This window comes from Nicotiana sylvestris, chromosome 10 (genome assembly GCF_000393655.2).
Source record: "Nicotiana sylvestris chromosome 10, ASM39365v2, whole genome shotgun sequence".
NCBI lineage: Eukaryota > Viridiplantae > Streptophyta > Magnoliopsida > Solanales > Solanaceae > Nicotiana > Nicotiana sylvestris.
The window spans coordinates 23,805,519-23,823,177 of record NC_091066.1 but is presented as its reverse complement, the minus strand read 5'-3'; the positions used below and the strand labels follow the sequence as shown (position 1 = coordinate 23,823,177).

Below are 17,659 nucleotides of genomic sequence, written 5' to 3'. Positions count from 1 at the left end.
GGGATCGGTTATATCATTCAAATAAGTTCTCTTCTTTCCTTTTCCCCAGCATTTGTTCAGGAAGATTTCTTTTGTTTTTCTATTTTTGAAATCATCACTTTTTTTTTTGGTTTAAAGACTTTACCTCCCCAGCAGTTTGTGTTTGAAAAGGATTTTCAGAGCTTACTACCAGTTGCCAAAATGATGCAAAGCAAAATGTGAATAGGACATGCCAAAGATAAGGCGATAAAGCAAAAGAAGTTGGTCGCAATACCAAATGTTGAATGGGTCTAGATCCCAAGGGGACTAAATTTCCAAGGGAAGTTGGAGAAAAACAGGAAAACAACAGTTGAGAAAATTGTGGATCTAATTCCAGGAGGGTCCCCAACAGATCATCAAGATGTAGGAGCATCCTCGACAGATTTTCGACCAAGTTCCAAGAGGGTCGGACAACACAGAGTGTGGAAGGAAAAAAAAAGAGAGGAAAATTCATTCCCAGCAAAATAATCCCCAGCAAGTTTTGATAGCGTAAAGAAGCACAGAGCGGGGAAGAGAGAAAGAAAAAAAAAACCATCCCCAGCAGGAGTGGAATGACCACTCACCATGTGTTAAAACTAACAAATTTTCTTTGATTTGAAGCAGGAAAAGGAAATCTTGTTAATGGCGAAAAAACATGCCACAAGGAAAAGCACCAAAACTGGGGCAGAAAATTTTCTGCCATTTGTCGAAAATTTTCTCGGAGGAACGAGGAAATCAATTCAAGTCTTAAGAGATAGCAAGACAACATGATTCTAAGAAAAACAGTCTGAGGTAAAACAAATCCAAGTTTTTGAAGATGGGTTCATCCGCCCTCGAATAGGATATTTTGGGTTCATCCGCCCTCGAATAGGATATATTGGGTTCATCCGCCCTCGAATAGGATATTTTGGGTTCATCCGCCCTCGAATAGGATATTTTGGGTTCATCCGCCCTCGAATAGGATATTTTGGGTTCATCCGCCCTCGAATAGGATATTTTGGGTTCATCCGCCCTCGAATAGGATATTTTGGGTTCATCCGCCCTCGAATAGGATATTTTGGGTTCATCCGCCCTCGAATAGGATATTTTGGGTTCATCCGCCCTCGAATAGGATATTTTGGGTTCATCCGCCCTCGAATAGGATAACGAGAGAAGTACTTTTCAGTCCTTAAATTTCTGGCCAGGCGCCCACTTGTATAACGAGAAGCATACATTTCAGTCTTTACTTTTCAAGTGTTGAAGTTGGGAGCCCACCCAGATAACAGAGGCATACATTTCAGTCTTTAATTTTCAAGTGTTGAAATTGGGAGCCCGCCTAGATAACAGAGGCATACATTTCGAGATCAAGTCAGAAGACAATAAAACAGAGGGTTACAACAGGAATCCCCAGCAGTAACAATAAAGTCCCCAGCACCGGGAAACAGAACAAATTCAGGCGCATGAGTCAAAGGGAAGAAAAGACGCGTTTTGAAAGAAGCGGCTTGTGAACATTAAATCATGCCCAGCATAACAAGTCTGATGAAGAGAGCCGTACCCACCAGAGGAATCGCCGAAAGCTTGATGAAGAAAGCCATGTCCCTAGCGGACCCAAGCAAAATGATGAAAACTGGTATTCAGAAAAGCAAAGGGCCAGTATCATTCCCAAATTCCCGGAAGAAAAGCACCGGAGGAAGCACAAGCCGACAAGAAAGCCATGCAACAAGAACAAATTTCAGTCTAGCCTAGCTTCTTGTCTTCTTTTAAGTACGGTGTAATAAGGAGATCGGTAAGCAGTGATAACAGCATGCAACAGCAGTAACATTGCAATCCCACGGTAGTCCCAGCTACCAAAACTTCCCGAACTACATTAACCTGATTCCCCTTTAGCCAGGGATATGTAGGAAACCTTTGAAGCAAAGGTTCGGTTAAATCTTTTTCAAAAAATGCTTCACACGGAGTACTCGGATGGGCAAAAATCGCTCGCTTTATCTTTGCGCGAAAACCCTTCGTGTCTTCGGGCAAAGAGGGGCAGCTGTAAGCACGTGATTTTTGCCCTATATGAGAATTACTCCCAAAAAAATTCAAAATCAAATGATTTTCCTCGGTGTGCAATTTTGTGAGATTTTGTGATATTTTTGGATAATTATTTGTATTTGTCTGTGTTTGCTTATTTGTTAAATTAATAAAAAATACAAAAATATGTCGCATTTTGCATGTAGGATTTAATTCTACAATTGTTAGTAATTAAATTAGTTTTACAAAAATTAAAAATTACAAAAATAGGCATCTTTTGCATTTTTAGCATTTAATGTCCAAATGAACAATTTTATGCTTAATTATTACTTAATTGTGCGTTAATTGTTATTGGTAGTTAATTTGCGCTTTTATAACTTAATTTAGTTCTTAATAATAATTTAAGTATTTTTATAATTTAGTTTTAGAAAATAAAAGAAGAAAAGAGAACAAAAATACAAAGAAAAATCGGATTGGGCCACTTCTTCAATTTTCAACCCCAGGCCCAAACAATTGTCCAATCTTCCCCACGACCCAGTCCACTTGACATGGGTCGACCCGGTCTGCCCCATTAACCCAATCCATAACCCAATACCTCTATCTTGCATTTCAAAAAACAAAAACAAAACAAAACAAAACAAAACAAAAAAAGAAAAAACGAAAACCCTAAAGAAACCTAAACTATCCGCCCCCATCCCCTCTCATTCTCTCTTTCTTCCTCAAGCTCCCAAAATCCTCCCATGGCTGCCCCTTGCAGCTTCGTCCAAACGACCATGGCTACCCCTTCTTCACCATTGTTAAACAACAACAAATCCGACCACAACACAAACACACACACGCCCAAAACTCGCTGGAAGTCGTTGATCCTCCAAGCGACCCTGCTGCCATTTGTTTCATTCCCTTCGTTAAGCTCGAAGCTTGCTCGACATCCATGGCTGCTTCTACGTCCAGTCGTTAACCCTGCTGCTACGCAGTTGCTGCCTCGTCGCCGCTGCCTTCTCCGCCATTGCTGCATTTGCTGCTGCTAGCTTTTGCTACGACCATGGATGTCGCTGCGTCTTCTCCATAGGTTGTTGTTGCGTCGTCTGCTCGAGCTGTTTCACCATGAACGACGACAAGCAGTCCGCCATGGCTGCTGTCACGACCCTCGTCGGAACTCGACCAGCTTTACAGCTTCTTCTTCCCCGGCGAACTGTTTCTGCTTCATCGTCATTAGCTGCTTCTGCTTCCTTCATCGTCCCGTTTTGCTACTGCTTCATCGTCCGGATTTTTTGCTACTGTCCCGTCCAGCTTCTTCAGTTACTTCTTAATCGCGTTCGTCATCGTTGGTTCGAGCTTTGGTCGAGGCTCGTCAAGTTCGTTGTTGGTTTAGTCGTGTGTTCGTCGTGTCGATCCGGTTAGTAGATTTTCGAGTTTTATTTTGTCCGTATTTTGTTTTGATATTTTCGAATCTAAAATCGGCAAATGTTTGTTTTGTTTATCGTTTGAATTAATTTTTAGTTCATGTTCATGTGTTGTTTGTTAAATTAATTTTTCAGATTCCAAATGAAAGATTAATTAATTGTTTTTCATGTTATTTCGTGTTTGTATTGTTGTTTAAGTGAATATTTGTTAGTTTAATGTTTGTTAAATTCAAATTAAAATTTAATTAATTATTTCTTCAATTTGTTTCATGTTGTTATGTATTTTCCAGAAATTATTAATGTTATTTGAGTCGTGTGAATCCGTCATGTTTGTTGCTAAAAATAGATTTAATTCATGTTCATCTTTGTTTGAAGTTCATGTGTAAATTCAGTGATTTAATGTGAGTTTATGTTTGTTTGTGATTCGCTTGATTTAATTTGAATCATGTATATTGTTGTTTGTATTGTTGTGTTCTTGCTCATACATTCATGGTCTAAATTAACCAGGATTGGTTCCCGATATGGTTAATTCATTCCATTAATTTTGAGTTGTGTTGTTCATCGTGTTCATATAATTGTTGTTGAAGATTGTTGAGAAATTGGTCATCTTGATCATATTTTGGTCAAGTTATGATTAATTGAGTGTTTAGAGCTGATGGGGGTAATTTGGTAAATTGCATTGCATTCGGGGGTAGATTTGTAATTGCAATAAGGTCGGAGGGGTAGTTTGGTAATTGAACATTATTTTGATTCTTTATGTTAAGCATGGAGGACAAATATAATGGGGTGGGGTTTTTGATTTCCTTGTTTAATATAATGGGGGACAAGACAAAACATAATGGGGAGGAATTTTGTACTTATTTAATGTAAGCATGGGGGACAAATTATAATGGGTTGGGAATGTGGTATTTATTTAATGTAGGCATGGGGGACAAGATTTAAAATAAAGAAGACATTTAATAGTGGGGACAAAGCATGCCATTGGGGGAATAATTTGGGGTTGAGAATTGAAGACTTGTCTTGCTATATATATAGGGTCATTTGACACATTTTAGGGGGGGGGGGGATTTTGAGAGAACATTTTTATGGAGAGATTATTATTGAGAGTTTTTAGGACTTGAACATTGAGAGAAAAAGGGTGGAGATTATTGAGAGATTTTTACACTTGAGAGCGGACATACTTGAAACATTTTGAGAGTAAAAGAGAGATGCAATTTGAACTTTCACTCGAATAATTTCCGTTTGCTTTTCTCGAGTGTTATTCAAAAATCAGAAACTACTGCATCTTGTATCTTTTCTCTCCTCTGTTTTGATTGTGATTGCACTTTGGTATTGCTGAGTTTTTCAATCTGTTACTGGGTTATTCTACTGGTTGTTACTGGTTTGCGGTGTTGCTGAACCTGCTGTTGCTGTGTTATTATTGCTGCTGACTCCTACTTCTTTTGTTCCTGTACTGCTGTTTCCAGGTACACATTTGTACACTCTCGGCTTGAAGAGAAAAATGAAATATTAATCAGGCTTTGTTCCTGTTGAATTCCTCCTGTTGGATTTGTGTTTGAATATTAATTTTCCTCTCTTTGTATAAAAATGTAGTTGATTGATTAAATGAGCAATGATGTCGCATATGTATAACTTCTTCATCTAATAATGTTAGTTTACATTAATCGAAGAATAATTAATCTGTTTTGATATTATTGTGTATTTATCTCATGTTCTAGCAAATAATAGAATGTGGAATGAAAGCAGTTTTTCCTTGTACAAACGCGATCGCAATTTTCCGTTCACATTAGCCGTAACTTAATAACTAATAAGTTGCGTTTCTCAGCATGTAAATAATTAGGAGATTTTTCTTTTATTTTAGAGACGAACTTAATAGGAAAATGTAGTCATTATAGGTTTATCCTTTAAAATAAAAATGAGACGAGCCTCGCCAAATAAATCACAAAATCGTCGGGGCCCTCAATAAAATGCATCACCATTGACTAGACTTTGGATTTGGTCGTTTAATGAACCTTCACGGCCTCTTCCTAAAATAACAATATGTTAGACTCTTTAGGACGCGCCTTAATAAATCTTACCTTCTTAAACTCGGGTGCACATTTATGTGACCCAAATCCAATTCTCAACGGAGTCGAAATTTATTTCTAATCACGGGTACATTGATTGTGACGTGGTTCGAGATGCGTGTCCATGACGTTGCAAATTCCTTTAAAAAAATAAGAATGAGATGAGCCTCGCTAAATAAATATACAAAATTGCGGGGCCCTCAGTAAAGATTTGCTTTCAAATCGCTTAGATTTCGGGATGGACCGTTTAACAAAACTCCATGGTCCTACCCAAAATAAATACGCTAGTCGCTTTAGGCGTGCCTTTAATAATTTAATTTCCTTAAACTCGGGTGTCCATTGATGTGTCCCAAATCCAAATCTCAACGGAGTCAAAGTGCGTCGACGACCACAGGTACATTGATTGTAACGTGGTTCGAGATACATTTTCACAACGTTGCAATTCTTGACAAAAATAACAGTAAATGATAAAAGCGGTTAAAAGTTAAAATTTGCACATAAGTTCATATTCGTATAAAATCAGATAATCAAGCCAAATATAACAGTTGAGCGACCGTGCTAGAACCACGGAACTCGGGAATGCCTAACACCTTCTCCCGGGTTAACAGAATTCCTTATCCGGATTTCTGGTACGCAGACTGTAATATGGAGTCATTCTTTTCCTCGATTCAGGATTAAAATTGGTGACTTGGGACACCCTAAATCTCCCAAGTGGCGACTCTGAAATAAACAAACCAATCCCGTTTCGATTGTCCTTTAATTGGAAAAACTCCCTTGCACCCCTGCGGGTGCGGAAAAAGGAGGTGTGACACCATCTCCATATCTACTACTTGAAACTTTGTATCTTTGACGACTCCTTCTTCAAATGTGGTGAGTGTTACCTCTCCTTTCGTCACAACATTAGAATTGTCAAATCTAGATAGAGTATGCGCTTTTGGTATTATTCTATCTTTTGCTGGCATCTCACGTAATACTCTTAGCAAAATAATGTTCACGGAACTTCCTGGATCAATCAAAACTCGTTTTACATTAGTATCATGTACAATTAGAGATATTACCAGTGCATTATTATGAGGGGTTAATACGCCATTGCATCTGCATCATCAAATGTAATGCTTTCTTCCTCTATGACATGCTGCACCCGTTTCCCTTGGGTGATTGTAACTTTGGAAATTTTGTTAGTTGTAGTGTATGATATGCCATTGATGTCTTCACCTCCGCTTATAACGTTAACGATTTTTTTGGGAGAAGGTGGCTTCGGGGGCTCCTGCATGTTCTTCATGTAAGCTTGCTTACCTTTCTCACTGAACAACTCAGTGAGATATCCTTGTTTTAATAAATGATCAACTTCACTTTGTAAAAACCTACAATCTGTCGTTTTATGCCCATGGTCATTATGAAACTCGCACCAATGATCAGGGTTGCGCCTGTTTGGATTTGATCTCATCTCTTTTGGCCATCGTACCTTATCTCCCATGCTTTTCAAAACAGCTATGAGCTCGGAAGTGCTCACGTTGAAACAATAACCGTCAAATCTCGCCTTCAAATTTCTATCATCATCTCGTGACTCATAGGTATTTCGATCGTTTCCAAATCTTAATGAAGAACCTAACTCTCTATTCCTTGATTTGTGATCATACCTTTGATTGTCCTACTTTGATCGTGAGTCTTTTCCCGTAGGTCCCATGTATGGCTCGTACCTATTTTTACCGGATTTTTTTCGGTCTTTGCACGTCTCGAACTTACCTTTTCTTCTTTTTGAAGTCGTGGAACAGTATCTTCTTCTATCCTCAGCTTCGTGCTATACCTGTTGTAAACGTCATTCCATTTGTAGCTGGGAATTCACGAAGGCTTTCTTTGAGTCACCTTGTAGCTTCTGAGCTTTTTTCATTCAAATTGCTTGTGAAAGCTATAGTTGCCCAATTATCTGGTACACGTGGTAATGACATTCTTTCATGTTGGAATCTGTCCACGAACTCTCTAAGCAATTCTGAGTCCCATTGCTTGATCTTGAAAATATCTTCCATTCCTTTTTCGACTTTTTGAGCTCCCGAGTGTGCTTTGATGAAAGAATCTGCAAGCTCAGCAAAAGAATTTATAGAATTTTCGGGTAAAAGAGAATACCATGTTAATGCTCCCTTGGTGAGTGTTTCACCGAATTTTTTGACTAATACTGATTCAATCTCCTACTTAGTCAAATCGTTGCCTTTTACGCCTGTTGTGAATGCAGTCACATGGTCGCGTGGGTCTGTTGTTCCATCATATTTTGGAATATCAGGCATTTTGAATTTCTTTGGAATTGGGAGGGGAGCAGCACTTGGCTTCCAGGGTTGTTGTGAATATTTATCCATATCTACCCCTTTGATTACGGGCGACACCCCGGGTATTTGCTATATGCAGTCACTTTGCTCCTTGAGCCATTTCTGCAATGTTAGTACTAATTTTTGTAAATCAGAATTGATTAAATTACCTGGTTCTCCCTCCTGTGTTTCACTGGGAGTTCCACCGCTACCTGAGTTAACAAGCCCAGAATGAGGGTTCTCCAAAGTGTTGTTATTTGGAGTGGGTTGGTGTTGCAGCATGTAACTGGTTAACAAATACCTCAAGAGCTTTATTACCTGTGCAATAATTATTTTTTGCAAAGCTTCATCGATAGCCTCAGCATTTTCAAATTGAGCGTGTCCATTCGTATGAGACCCCTCAGGAGTGCCCTCACGAGACCGCCGAGGAAAATCTCGTGGAGAAGAGACCAGGGTGTTAGTATTCTGTGGATCTCCCTGATGCTGTTGGTTTTCTCGGTTTCCTTGAATGTCGTCATTGTTGTTCGACATGGTTGATTCAACAAGAGAAGTTAAGCTAAAAGAGAATAGATTATCAGATTCCCGGTAACGAAACCAATTTGTTTAACCAAAAAATGGGATTTCGGTCAAAGCTTTAATTTAGAAGAACTCGGGTTACTGATAATCAAAAGAATATATGAAAGAAAGTAATTTGGCTAGCAATAATATAATCAGAAGAAAAACAAGTAAATCGATATATTCAAATAGTCTTTCGTGTCCTTACAATTGATCAGTTATCTTCCTTTTATAGCTATTTAGGAGATATGCATTTTGCCATTGTCATAATACGGCTATTATGAGTAATTAAAGACATTGAATGCTACATTACACAATCATTGTATTTAATACAGATTTTCTAACGTATTCAGTATTTAATGCTCAATAAATACTGTATCTGTACTCTCATATATTGTCAAATTCATTCCCCTTAATTCCTGGACTTAAATGACTTAATAAGTACGGGCGTCGAGTCCTTTGAATATCTGCCCATGCCTCTTCCTTTGCCTTTGCTTGTATCTGTTGCAACTCGTGTCTCTTTGCCAACTGTAACTCTTTGACTTATCTACATGTTTTGAAACGTCATCTTTATTCCATTTTAATATGTAAACTCAATTTTTCCCAATACACTCTCAAACCACTATGGTTAGGAAAGTGGGACCAGTCTAATAGACTAGTTGTCATCTTCAACGGGACGGGGTTGGTGAAGTCCTTTAATTTCCATTTTCCTAACTCCCCACACCATTTAAGAAACTTTTCTAATCACTATGATAAATCATTTTCTCTTTAGTTTTAAATCTCCAACCCAACTCCCAACCATATCACAACTCCAAAAGACAAAAACTCAACAAAACCCCACAAAGCCTAATTTTTCAAGTTGCTTCCCCTACCTCGTCTCTTTTCCTACCCACTTTTTCATTCTCACAGGTAATTTCTTCATTATTTCCCCTTCCCTAATTAATTTTCTTTCATCAAAAGTAGTACTTTAAAAGTAAACTCTTTTTTCCTCTTATAAAGTCAAGAACTCTAACAACATAAATAAATACTTAGTTTAAGCATTTTTTTCATCCCTATACAAGTAGTATTAGTAGTTAGCTTCGTATTATATTATTGGTAATCTTTATTACTATACGTTCTTTTATAATTTTGCTGTTGTTACTGTGTGTTTTCTTATTATCCTGATGTTATTATTGCCGGTTGTTATGGCTTTCTTTTCTTGGGATTTATTGGAAATAACCTATTTATCCTCGATGTAGGCATAAGATTTGCGTACACAATACCCTCTACAGACCCCATTCGTAAAATTATACTGGTTTTATTGTTGTTGTTTGTAGTTTAAACATTTTGTTCAATTTGGAGAATAGGTAGTTGATAAAATTCAAAGAACCAAACACCTTTAAATTGAATTCCCAAATGGACTTCTAAGCTCTTATATATAAGTTCTTTATACTAACTATTTTGCTTTGTCTTAAAATTTTAAGCAGAAAACAAGAATCATGAAAATCGAGGTGAAAGAATCAACAATGGTGAAACCAGCAACAGACACACCACAGACAAACCTGTGGAACTCAAACGTGGATTTAGTTGTTCCAAATTTCCACACCCCAAGTGTTTACTTTTACAGGCCATTGTCAAGTGCTTCAAATTTCTTTGATTCAAATATGCTTAAGGAGGCATTGAGTAAAGCGTTAGTGCCGTTTTATCCAATGGCTGGTAGGTTAAAAAGGGATGAAGATGGACGTATTGAAATTGAATGCATAGGACAAGGGGTTTTGTTTGTTGAAGCAGAATCTGATGGAATAGTTGATGATTTTGGTGATTTTGCGCCTACTTTGAAACTCCGGCGTCTTATTCCTGCCGTTGATTATTCTCAGGGAATCCATTCTTATGCTCTCCTAGTTTTGCAGGTACGTTTTTGGTTCTCTTCCATGTGTTATGTCTTTTAACATCCCTGTATGTATATTTATTGGCATAAAGAAAGTATTCCATCCAATTCATTTTAATTGATTTTTTTGGTTGTTTTCACGTATATTAAGTGGGCGTTTAAAAAAAAGAATTGTAAAATTCTGAAAAAATGTGAATTTTTTTTCAAGTGAAAATGATATTTGAAAATTAGAGTTGTGTTTGGACATGAATATAATTTTAGGTTGTTTTTGAATTGTTGTGAGTGAAAATTTTGGAAAATAGTTTTTTGTAGTTTTTAAAATTTCCAGAAAATTTGTCTTCAAATGAAAATTAAAAATTTTATAGCCAAATATTAATTTCGAGAAAAAGTGAAAAAATTTCGAAAAAAAGAGAGAATTTTCTTGGCCAAACAGGCTCTAAGAAATTAACCTTTTAACATTAATTAATAATAAAATTGATCATATTAACCTTAATTTGTTTATTGAAAAATATAACAAATAGTCCTAAACTCTTTACTCCAAGCAAGGGGTGTATCTACTATCTAGTATACTAACGATGGGTTTAATTGAACCCATAACTCGATGCGGAGTAGAACTTTGTTAAAATTGCAAAAATAGTATATATGAACCCATAAGTTTAAAAATTTAATGGATTTACTGTTAAAAATCTTAAAAGATGAACCCATAATGTTTAAATTTTGGATCTGTCTCTGACTCCTAGTGCAACTTTGGAAAAAAAAGTTAATTCCTTCTTGATATCAAAAAATCAAATATTGTGGACCATAAAAATAAGGCCAAAAAATCAATTAAAGTGGAATTGTTGCAGTATCATTTTCAATTCTGCATTGGTAATGTACAGGTTTTTAAACCATCATTGGTTAAAAAAATTACGCTCACCCACTGTTTATAACAAGTTATTAATATGAGACATACGTCGTGTATATAAATTTCATTTAAGCATGATTTGTAGTTATTGAGATAAATTGTTTGATTTTGCAAAAACATTTGGTGTAATAATTCACTTCGATTACCTAGAACAAATAATATTCCTTTAGTTAAAAAAGGCAGTAAATAACCTTCTATAGACGGTTAAAAATCTTCTAAAATTGTGATTCTTTTATAATGCTAGTGTAAATAATTTAAATCCAAAAATTATTAGTTTACTCAGTTGAAATATATCGTTTATCTTTTACGTTTTCACAAGGCTACAACATAGTTATGTTCCACACGAGAAAATTTACTAAAATAATGAATTCAGTAAAAGGTTATTAAACGCATAAAACCACGCGTGTACCATGTGAAGATTTACTCAATATCCTGTTTCCCGTGTTTATACTGTTTGCAAAATATCCAGGCTGCACGCTTTTCTTAAAAGACTAAAAGAATAGTCATTAATCAAAACCTGCAGATGTGGAAGCATGGCACAATCTCGTAATCTATTAGTATAATTCATTTGTATTTTTATATTTTTTCAACTGCTACCCTATCCCGTAAATTATTGCATCATTTATGATGCAGAAATCAAATTAATTTTGTAGAGCATTGAGGGGAGCCAGTGCACTAAGCTCCCGCTATGCCCGAGGTCTGAGGAAAGGTCGGACCACAAAAGTCTATTGTACGCAGTCTTAACCCTGCATTTCGAGCTTTGTTTTATAAAATAAGACGGAGAGAATATTGATGGCGAATTAATGAGTATAGTTTCGCTATGGTTTGGGAAACCATTAGCTAAATTCTGAAGTGGTCCTGCCTTATACTACTGCTATAACTCGAGCAGTATAAAGAGAATCAACTCTTTGTTCTTTATTACTTGGTTGACATCATTAAACATATATAGAAGATAGGCAGCATTTAATTAACTTGGAATAAAAGTGGTTGGAGTTATTGCTTAATTTTCTGAGGTTTCTCTTTGTTTCGTTATGCCAACTTCTGGTTGGTAATAGTTATTCCTCGTACAAATAGTTTTTAGATCACAATTATGAATAACTTCATATATTCAAGGAAATGAAATTTTTGTCATTTTATACAATATTAATGATAGTAACTTTTATTTCAGCCCTTCTTACTTTCTTTGAAGATTACTGCTATAAAATTTCTCATAATTGGGCAGAGGCCCAGTGGACTAAACTTCTGCTATGCGCGGGCGCCGGACGGGGTCAGGGGAGGGGAGGGGCCAGACCACAAGGGTCTATTGTATGCAGTCTTACCTATAATTGTCAGTATTAATAGCAGTGGCGGATCCACCCTTTAAGGTGGGGGTGGTATGGCACCCCCTACGTCGGTAAAATTATTATATATTTATGTAGAATTTTTTTTAAACTAGGTTAAATATTTGATCCCGCCACCCCCAGTTGCAGACTAAACAAATGTGCCATGACTGGTAGACCTTTTGGAAAGCTTTTTTTGTGTGTAAAATTCGAGTTCTAATTTATCTTGAACCTTATCTGACTTTCCTTTTTCGTGTACTTTTTATTTCCTTTGTCCCAACTATTTTTCTTGTTGGCTGCCTCTTAATTTCCTATTTTTCGTTCATTATTTTTTTTAATATTTTTTCCCTACATTTTATTATTTTATCTGTGATCTTTAACAAGAACACTCAAATAAGAGCTTCCAAAATTTAAAATTCAATAAAATAAGCATTTCTCTTAATCTCAAATCATTTAATCTTTTCCTTTCAAAATAAAAAAACTTGGGTCTTGATAAGAATTTTGGATTGAGATCAAATTTAATTTTTATAATTTTTTTTAATTATAACATAAAAACTTATGCTATTCTATAATTGTTAAATACAACTTAAATCTCTTTACTATTAAATTATGATGAATATTTTGCAAGTATTGCATAGAAAAATATGAGATTTATCATTTTAATTTTTGGGATCTTGTAGTTTATCTAATTTTGCATCTATTGGAGATATATTTTTTTATTTTTCTTATTATGATTGGTGAAATTCCCTTTTGAAGATGTTATTTTACTTGTATTGTTAATAATAAATGTGTGATTCCCTTTTTAAAATACTAATTGCATTTGCTTCTGGATGTCTAATGTAATTTTCATATAACAACAAAATATCCTATGAAATCTCACAAGTAGCGTAGGAGATAGAGATATAATTTTCATATTTAAAAAGTTCCTATTAAATTGCCCGAATAAACTAAAAAAAAAAATGAACCGAACAAGTGTTCCGAACAAGCTCTATATTAATTATTACAAAGTCTACATTAAAGAAAATTATGGTGGCACCCGCCAGCTTCAAATCCTAGATCCGCCTCTGATTAATAGCCCGCTCCGGTCCTGATAAAAATATAAGCACGCCATAGAACCAAATACCCCTTGATTGAATTGATCAAATTATTATACCTCATTCCCAATAAGGTGAAGTTAGTTACTATATGAATTCTCTATATCCATTCCGATCTATTCAGGTGGTTCGTGGAAGGCTATTTCTTATAGTTTCCCCCTCAATCTTTTGACTTGAATGCTTTTTCTAGCTCATAACTGATATTGCACGATTTCGATGTGTTCTGCTAGTGCTCACCATAATTCTCATTTCAACTGTTGAGCAGATCACTCATTTCAAATGTGGAGGAGTTTCTCTCGGTGTAGGAATGCAACATCATGCTGCTGATGGTTTTTCTGGTCTTCACTTCATCAACACATGGTCGGACATGGCTCGTGGTTTGGACCTCACAATTCCACCTTTCATAAACCGAACACTTCTCCGTGCTCGTGATCCACCCTTGCCTCAGTTCCCACACATTGAATACCAGCCACCTCCAACTCTCAAGAACATTGCCAAAACTGAAGCAGTTCCTGAGACTGCTGTTTCCATCTTCAAGTTAACCCGTGATCAAATCAATGCCTTGAAAGCCAAGTCTAAGGAAGATGGAAATACCGTAAACTACAGCTCCTATGAAATGTTAGCAGGACATGTATGGCGCTCTACTTGTATGGCACGAGGACTTGAAGAAGATCAAGGAAGCAAGTTGTATATAGCAACCGATGGACGTTCTAGGCTCAGGCCTATTCTTCCACCAGGCTACTTTGGTAATGTGATATTTACTGCTACTCCAATTGCAGTGGCTGGTGATCTAAAATCCAAGCCCATTTGGTATGCTGCAAGTAAAATTCATGATGCATTGGCTCAGATGGACAACGACTACTTAAGATCAGCTCTCGATTACTTGGAATTACAGCCCGACCTAAAGGCTCTTGTTCGCGGAGCACATACTTTTAGATGCCCAAATCTTGGGATCACTAGTTGGGTTAGGCTGCCTATACACGACGCAGATTTTGGCTGGGGTAGACCTATATTTATGGGACCTGGTGGTATCGCTTATGAAGGGTTAAGCTTTATATTGCCAAGTCCTACCAATGATGGGAGTCTATCGGTTGCTATCTCGCTTCAAGCAGACCATATGAAACTTTTCGAGAAATATTTGTATGACATTTGAAAGAAATGAATCTCTTGAGAATGTTTGTGCTGCTTATATTGGGGTAATAATGCCAGAAATGTAAGACAGACTTTTCCTTTTCATTAGAGGTTAATTTTCTAAAATCTCTTTTCCTCCCTTTCCTCAAAGGAGCATGAGTCATGTACTTATGTTTATAATGAACATCAGTTCTATTTCTGCTTATTTGTGGCCTAGATTAAATTCTCAAAGCTCAACTGCCAGTGCTTTTACCTCAAGCAACCTGTGGCAAATATATTTAAAACTAGAGCACGGGATGGATTTACTGAAACTAACTACAACAACAACAACAAAACCAGTGGAGTCTCACACGTGGGGTCTGGGGAGGGTAGTGTGTATGGAGACCTTACCCCTACTATGGGGAGGTAGAGAGACTGTTTATGATAGACCCTCGACTCAAGAAAGATGAAACGAAACAATAGAAGTAAGCAATATCAACAAATAATGCATCACTAAGTTTAGAAAACTTGTTAAGTAAGATTATTGTCACTTATAAAAATTCAAATTTACAAACATAAAGCCGTGCGATCACTAAGGAAAAAAAAGTTAAGATAACTCACAAAAGGAAGGAAATGAAAGTACAAGGGGAGGTGAATTGTAGCCTTTTTATATTTCTAGTTGACTACTCTTCAGGTCTAGTCGACTTATGCGGAGACAACTTTCACAGAACCGTTAGTTTTTTCGATTTAAACAAGTTTTAATCACAATAAACAGTAAAGGAACAGAATACAATACGAGAGCGATAAAGTAAATGACACCAGGAATTTTAAACTGGTTCGGAACCAATGTGGTATCCTAATCCAGTCCTCTTTGGTTGCAAGAGTGTTGTCTTTTAGAGATCTTTGTAAATTGAATTGAGTACAGCCTTTGTGATTTTCAGCGATCACCACCAACGCTGACAGGGTTGGTTTTCACTCGCTCACCAACAACGACACTTTGGTTTTCACTCGCTCACCAAAGAAACGAACAATGACACAACCTCTAGGACACACTGCCTCTCCAATATTTTTCTGTTTCTCTTCTTTCTTTTAGGTACACAGTAAATCTACTTAAGTGAATTACAATGCTTGTTAAGAGTAGAATAAAGAACTTGTAGTTGGATAGACAATTGTATAGAAGGCTGCGTGTTTTCTTCCTTTATAGAGTTCGTATATTTATACCCCTTTCAACTTGTTTTGGCAATTGCTTAATCCAAGGGAATTTGATTGTTGCTCCTTTATTTGTTTCCATAATCTGCTACTCCAATGATTTCTTGTTTGGTCAATCTCCTCATACCATACATTAGATCTGGACAGAGATATTGTTGCTTTCCTTTGGATAAGGTAAATTGATGAGTATCCTTCCAATTATGCATCGAATGATTTTCTTTCCTTGTGTGACACCTTGATTGAATAGTGTAAGAATCTTGATTACAACTCCTTCCTTAATTCTTTTTATAACTTTGGACATTATGCCTTCCACAAAATATTCCTCATTTTCTTCCAATAAGTCATTGTAAAAGTTCTTCCTTTTTATATGGGAAATATTTCTTTCTTGATCTTGGAAAATAATCTCTTTCCATAATATAGATTTTACTATACCATAATATATTTTCTTCCATAGAAAATATATTCTTCCTTGGCCTTGTAATATCTTTCTTCTATAAAATTAATAGATCTTCTCCATAATTTTAGCAACTTTCCTTTCAAGATATTGTAAGACTTTCCTTCCATAATTTCCGTAGATTCTTCTTCCAATATTGTAGTAAGCCATCCAATATTTGAAACTTGACTTTCAAATATTATTCCTTCTATGATGCTTGGAGATTAACTCTCTGAAAATAATCTTCCTTGATAAATTCTTCACATGATATTCTCTTTCCCGTATTTGTCTAGATCTTTACCACCATCTTCTTTTATGAATAAACCTGTGCAGAAATAAGATTACCACAAGTAAGTGTTCTTTGATTAATAATTGTGTTAGTTTGTTATCATCAAAATTAATACGTGAAACCTTGAAGCTAACAATCTCACCCTTTTTGATGATGGCAAACCAATGAGTACAAAATAAGAAAATTTAATCAAAGACTTAATTAAAGGCAGTAATGGGATAAGCTAGATAAACTGGTTACTTCCCTGAAATCATCTTCTTGAAATGCATGTAGTACATCAAGTGTGAACTCCCCCTCACTCTATGCATTCCTCAGTTGTGCTCCCCCTGTCTCCATACACTTTACCTGAGTTTTGGAACTTTTGTACAAATTATTTTCTTCCCCTTTTGTCATCATCAAAAGGGTGGAATAAGATATAAATTACTAGAACCAATAATAAAACTTACGCTCAATTAGTCTATATTCCAAGAATTTCTCAATTAGATAAATGCATAATCTATTAACTCATCCAGAATAACGACAAATAAACACTAAGCAATCAATACCAGAGGTTTGATTCAATTGGAAAAACTTTTGAGTAAACAAATAATTGCTTACCATATGAAGCACGAGAAATTGTAGGTCATTTTAAGTTATCCAAAAACAATTTCAAAAATTTGAGAAGAATTATTAGACTTCTAATAACGAAGAGCGAGACCATACAATTTTGAATCTATTGAAAATAATTCTAATAGAAACGAACACGGGCATGCTATCATAGACTTTAAATCACACAAAAGAGGTAAGATGATAATGAATCATTTTTACCAAAAAGGATACACGAGGCTATCATTACCATACCAACTTTTTTCGTAAATGAGAGGAAATATCTACAAGATGATGGTCAATGTCCTCCGGGCAGATTTCCAAAATACTTTCTGTCACAAGCAATCTAATGACACATGTTTTTTCTTGTGCTCTAGTTTGTCTTTCTCATGAGAATTAAAAAATCTCCATGCCATTTTTTCTATTTCAGTCCACTTTGTTTCCTGCAAGATTTGCACCTGAAAAGATCCTACTAGATCAATGAATATAATAATCCATAATTTAGAATCAACCAAGGATCTTTTGTGGCACTACGA

The 17,659-nt window shown here is 36.0% G+C and overlaps 1 protein-coding gene across 2 annotated transcripts; it reads left to right on the top strand.

Annotated features, from left to right (window-relative positions):
• Positions 1 to 9,072: 9,072 nt before the first annotated feature.
• Positions 9,073 to 14,833, top strand: LOC104212932 (shikimate O-hydroxycinnamoyltransferase-like). 2 transcript variants are annotated; one of them, XM_009762306.2, is made up of 3 exons: positions 9,073 to 9,222; positions 9,780 to 10,202; positions 13,763 to 14,833. In XM_009762306.2, the coding sequence occupies exons 2-3, from the start codon at positions 9,792 to 9,794 to the stop codon at positions 14,648 to 14,650; spliced, it is 1,299 nt and encodes a 432-aa protein (XP_009760608.1). In that variant the 5' UTR covers positions 9,073 to 9,222; positions 9,780 to 9,791; the 3' UTR covers positions 14,651 to 14,833. The 2 variants fall into 2 exon arrangements, with proteins under 2 accessions (XP_009760608.1, XP_009760609.1); XM_009762307.2 differs by lacking the exon at positions 9,073 to 9,222 and adding an exon at positions 9,304 to 9,408.
• Positions 14,834 to 17,659: the final 2,826 nt, after the last annotated feature.

What these genes read in the sequence shown, in the direction of transcription:
- LOC104212932 (XM_009762306.2), top strand. Translation starts at nt 9,792, where the DNA reads ATGAAAATCGAGGTGAAAGAATCAACAATGGTGAAACCAGCAACAGAC. An exon ending in ATGCTCTCCTAGTTTTGCAG is followed by an intron (nt 10,203 to 13,762) that starts GTACGTTTTTGG and finishes ACTGTTGAGCAG; the next exon opens with ATCACTCATTTCAAATGTGG.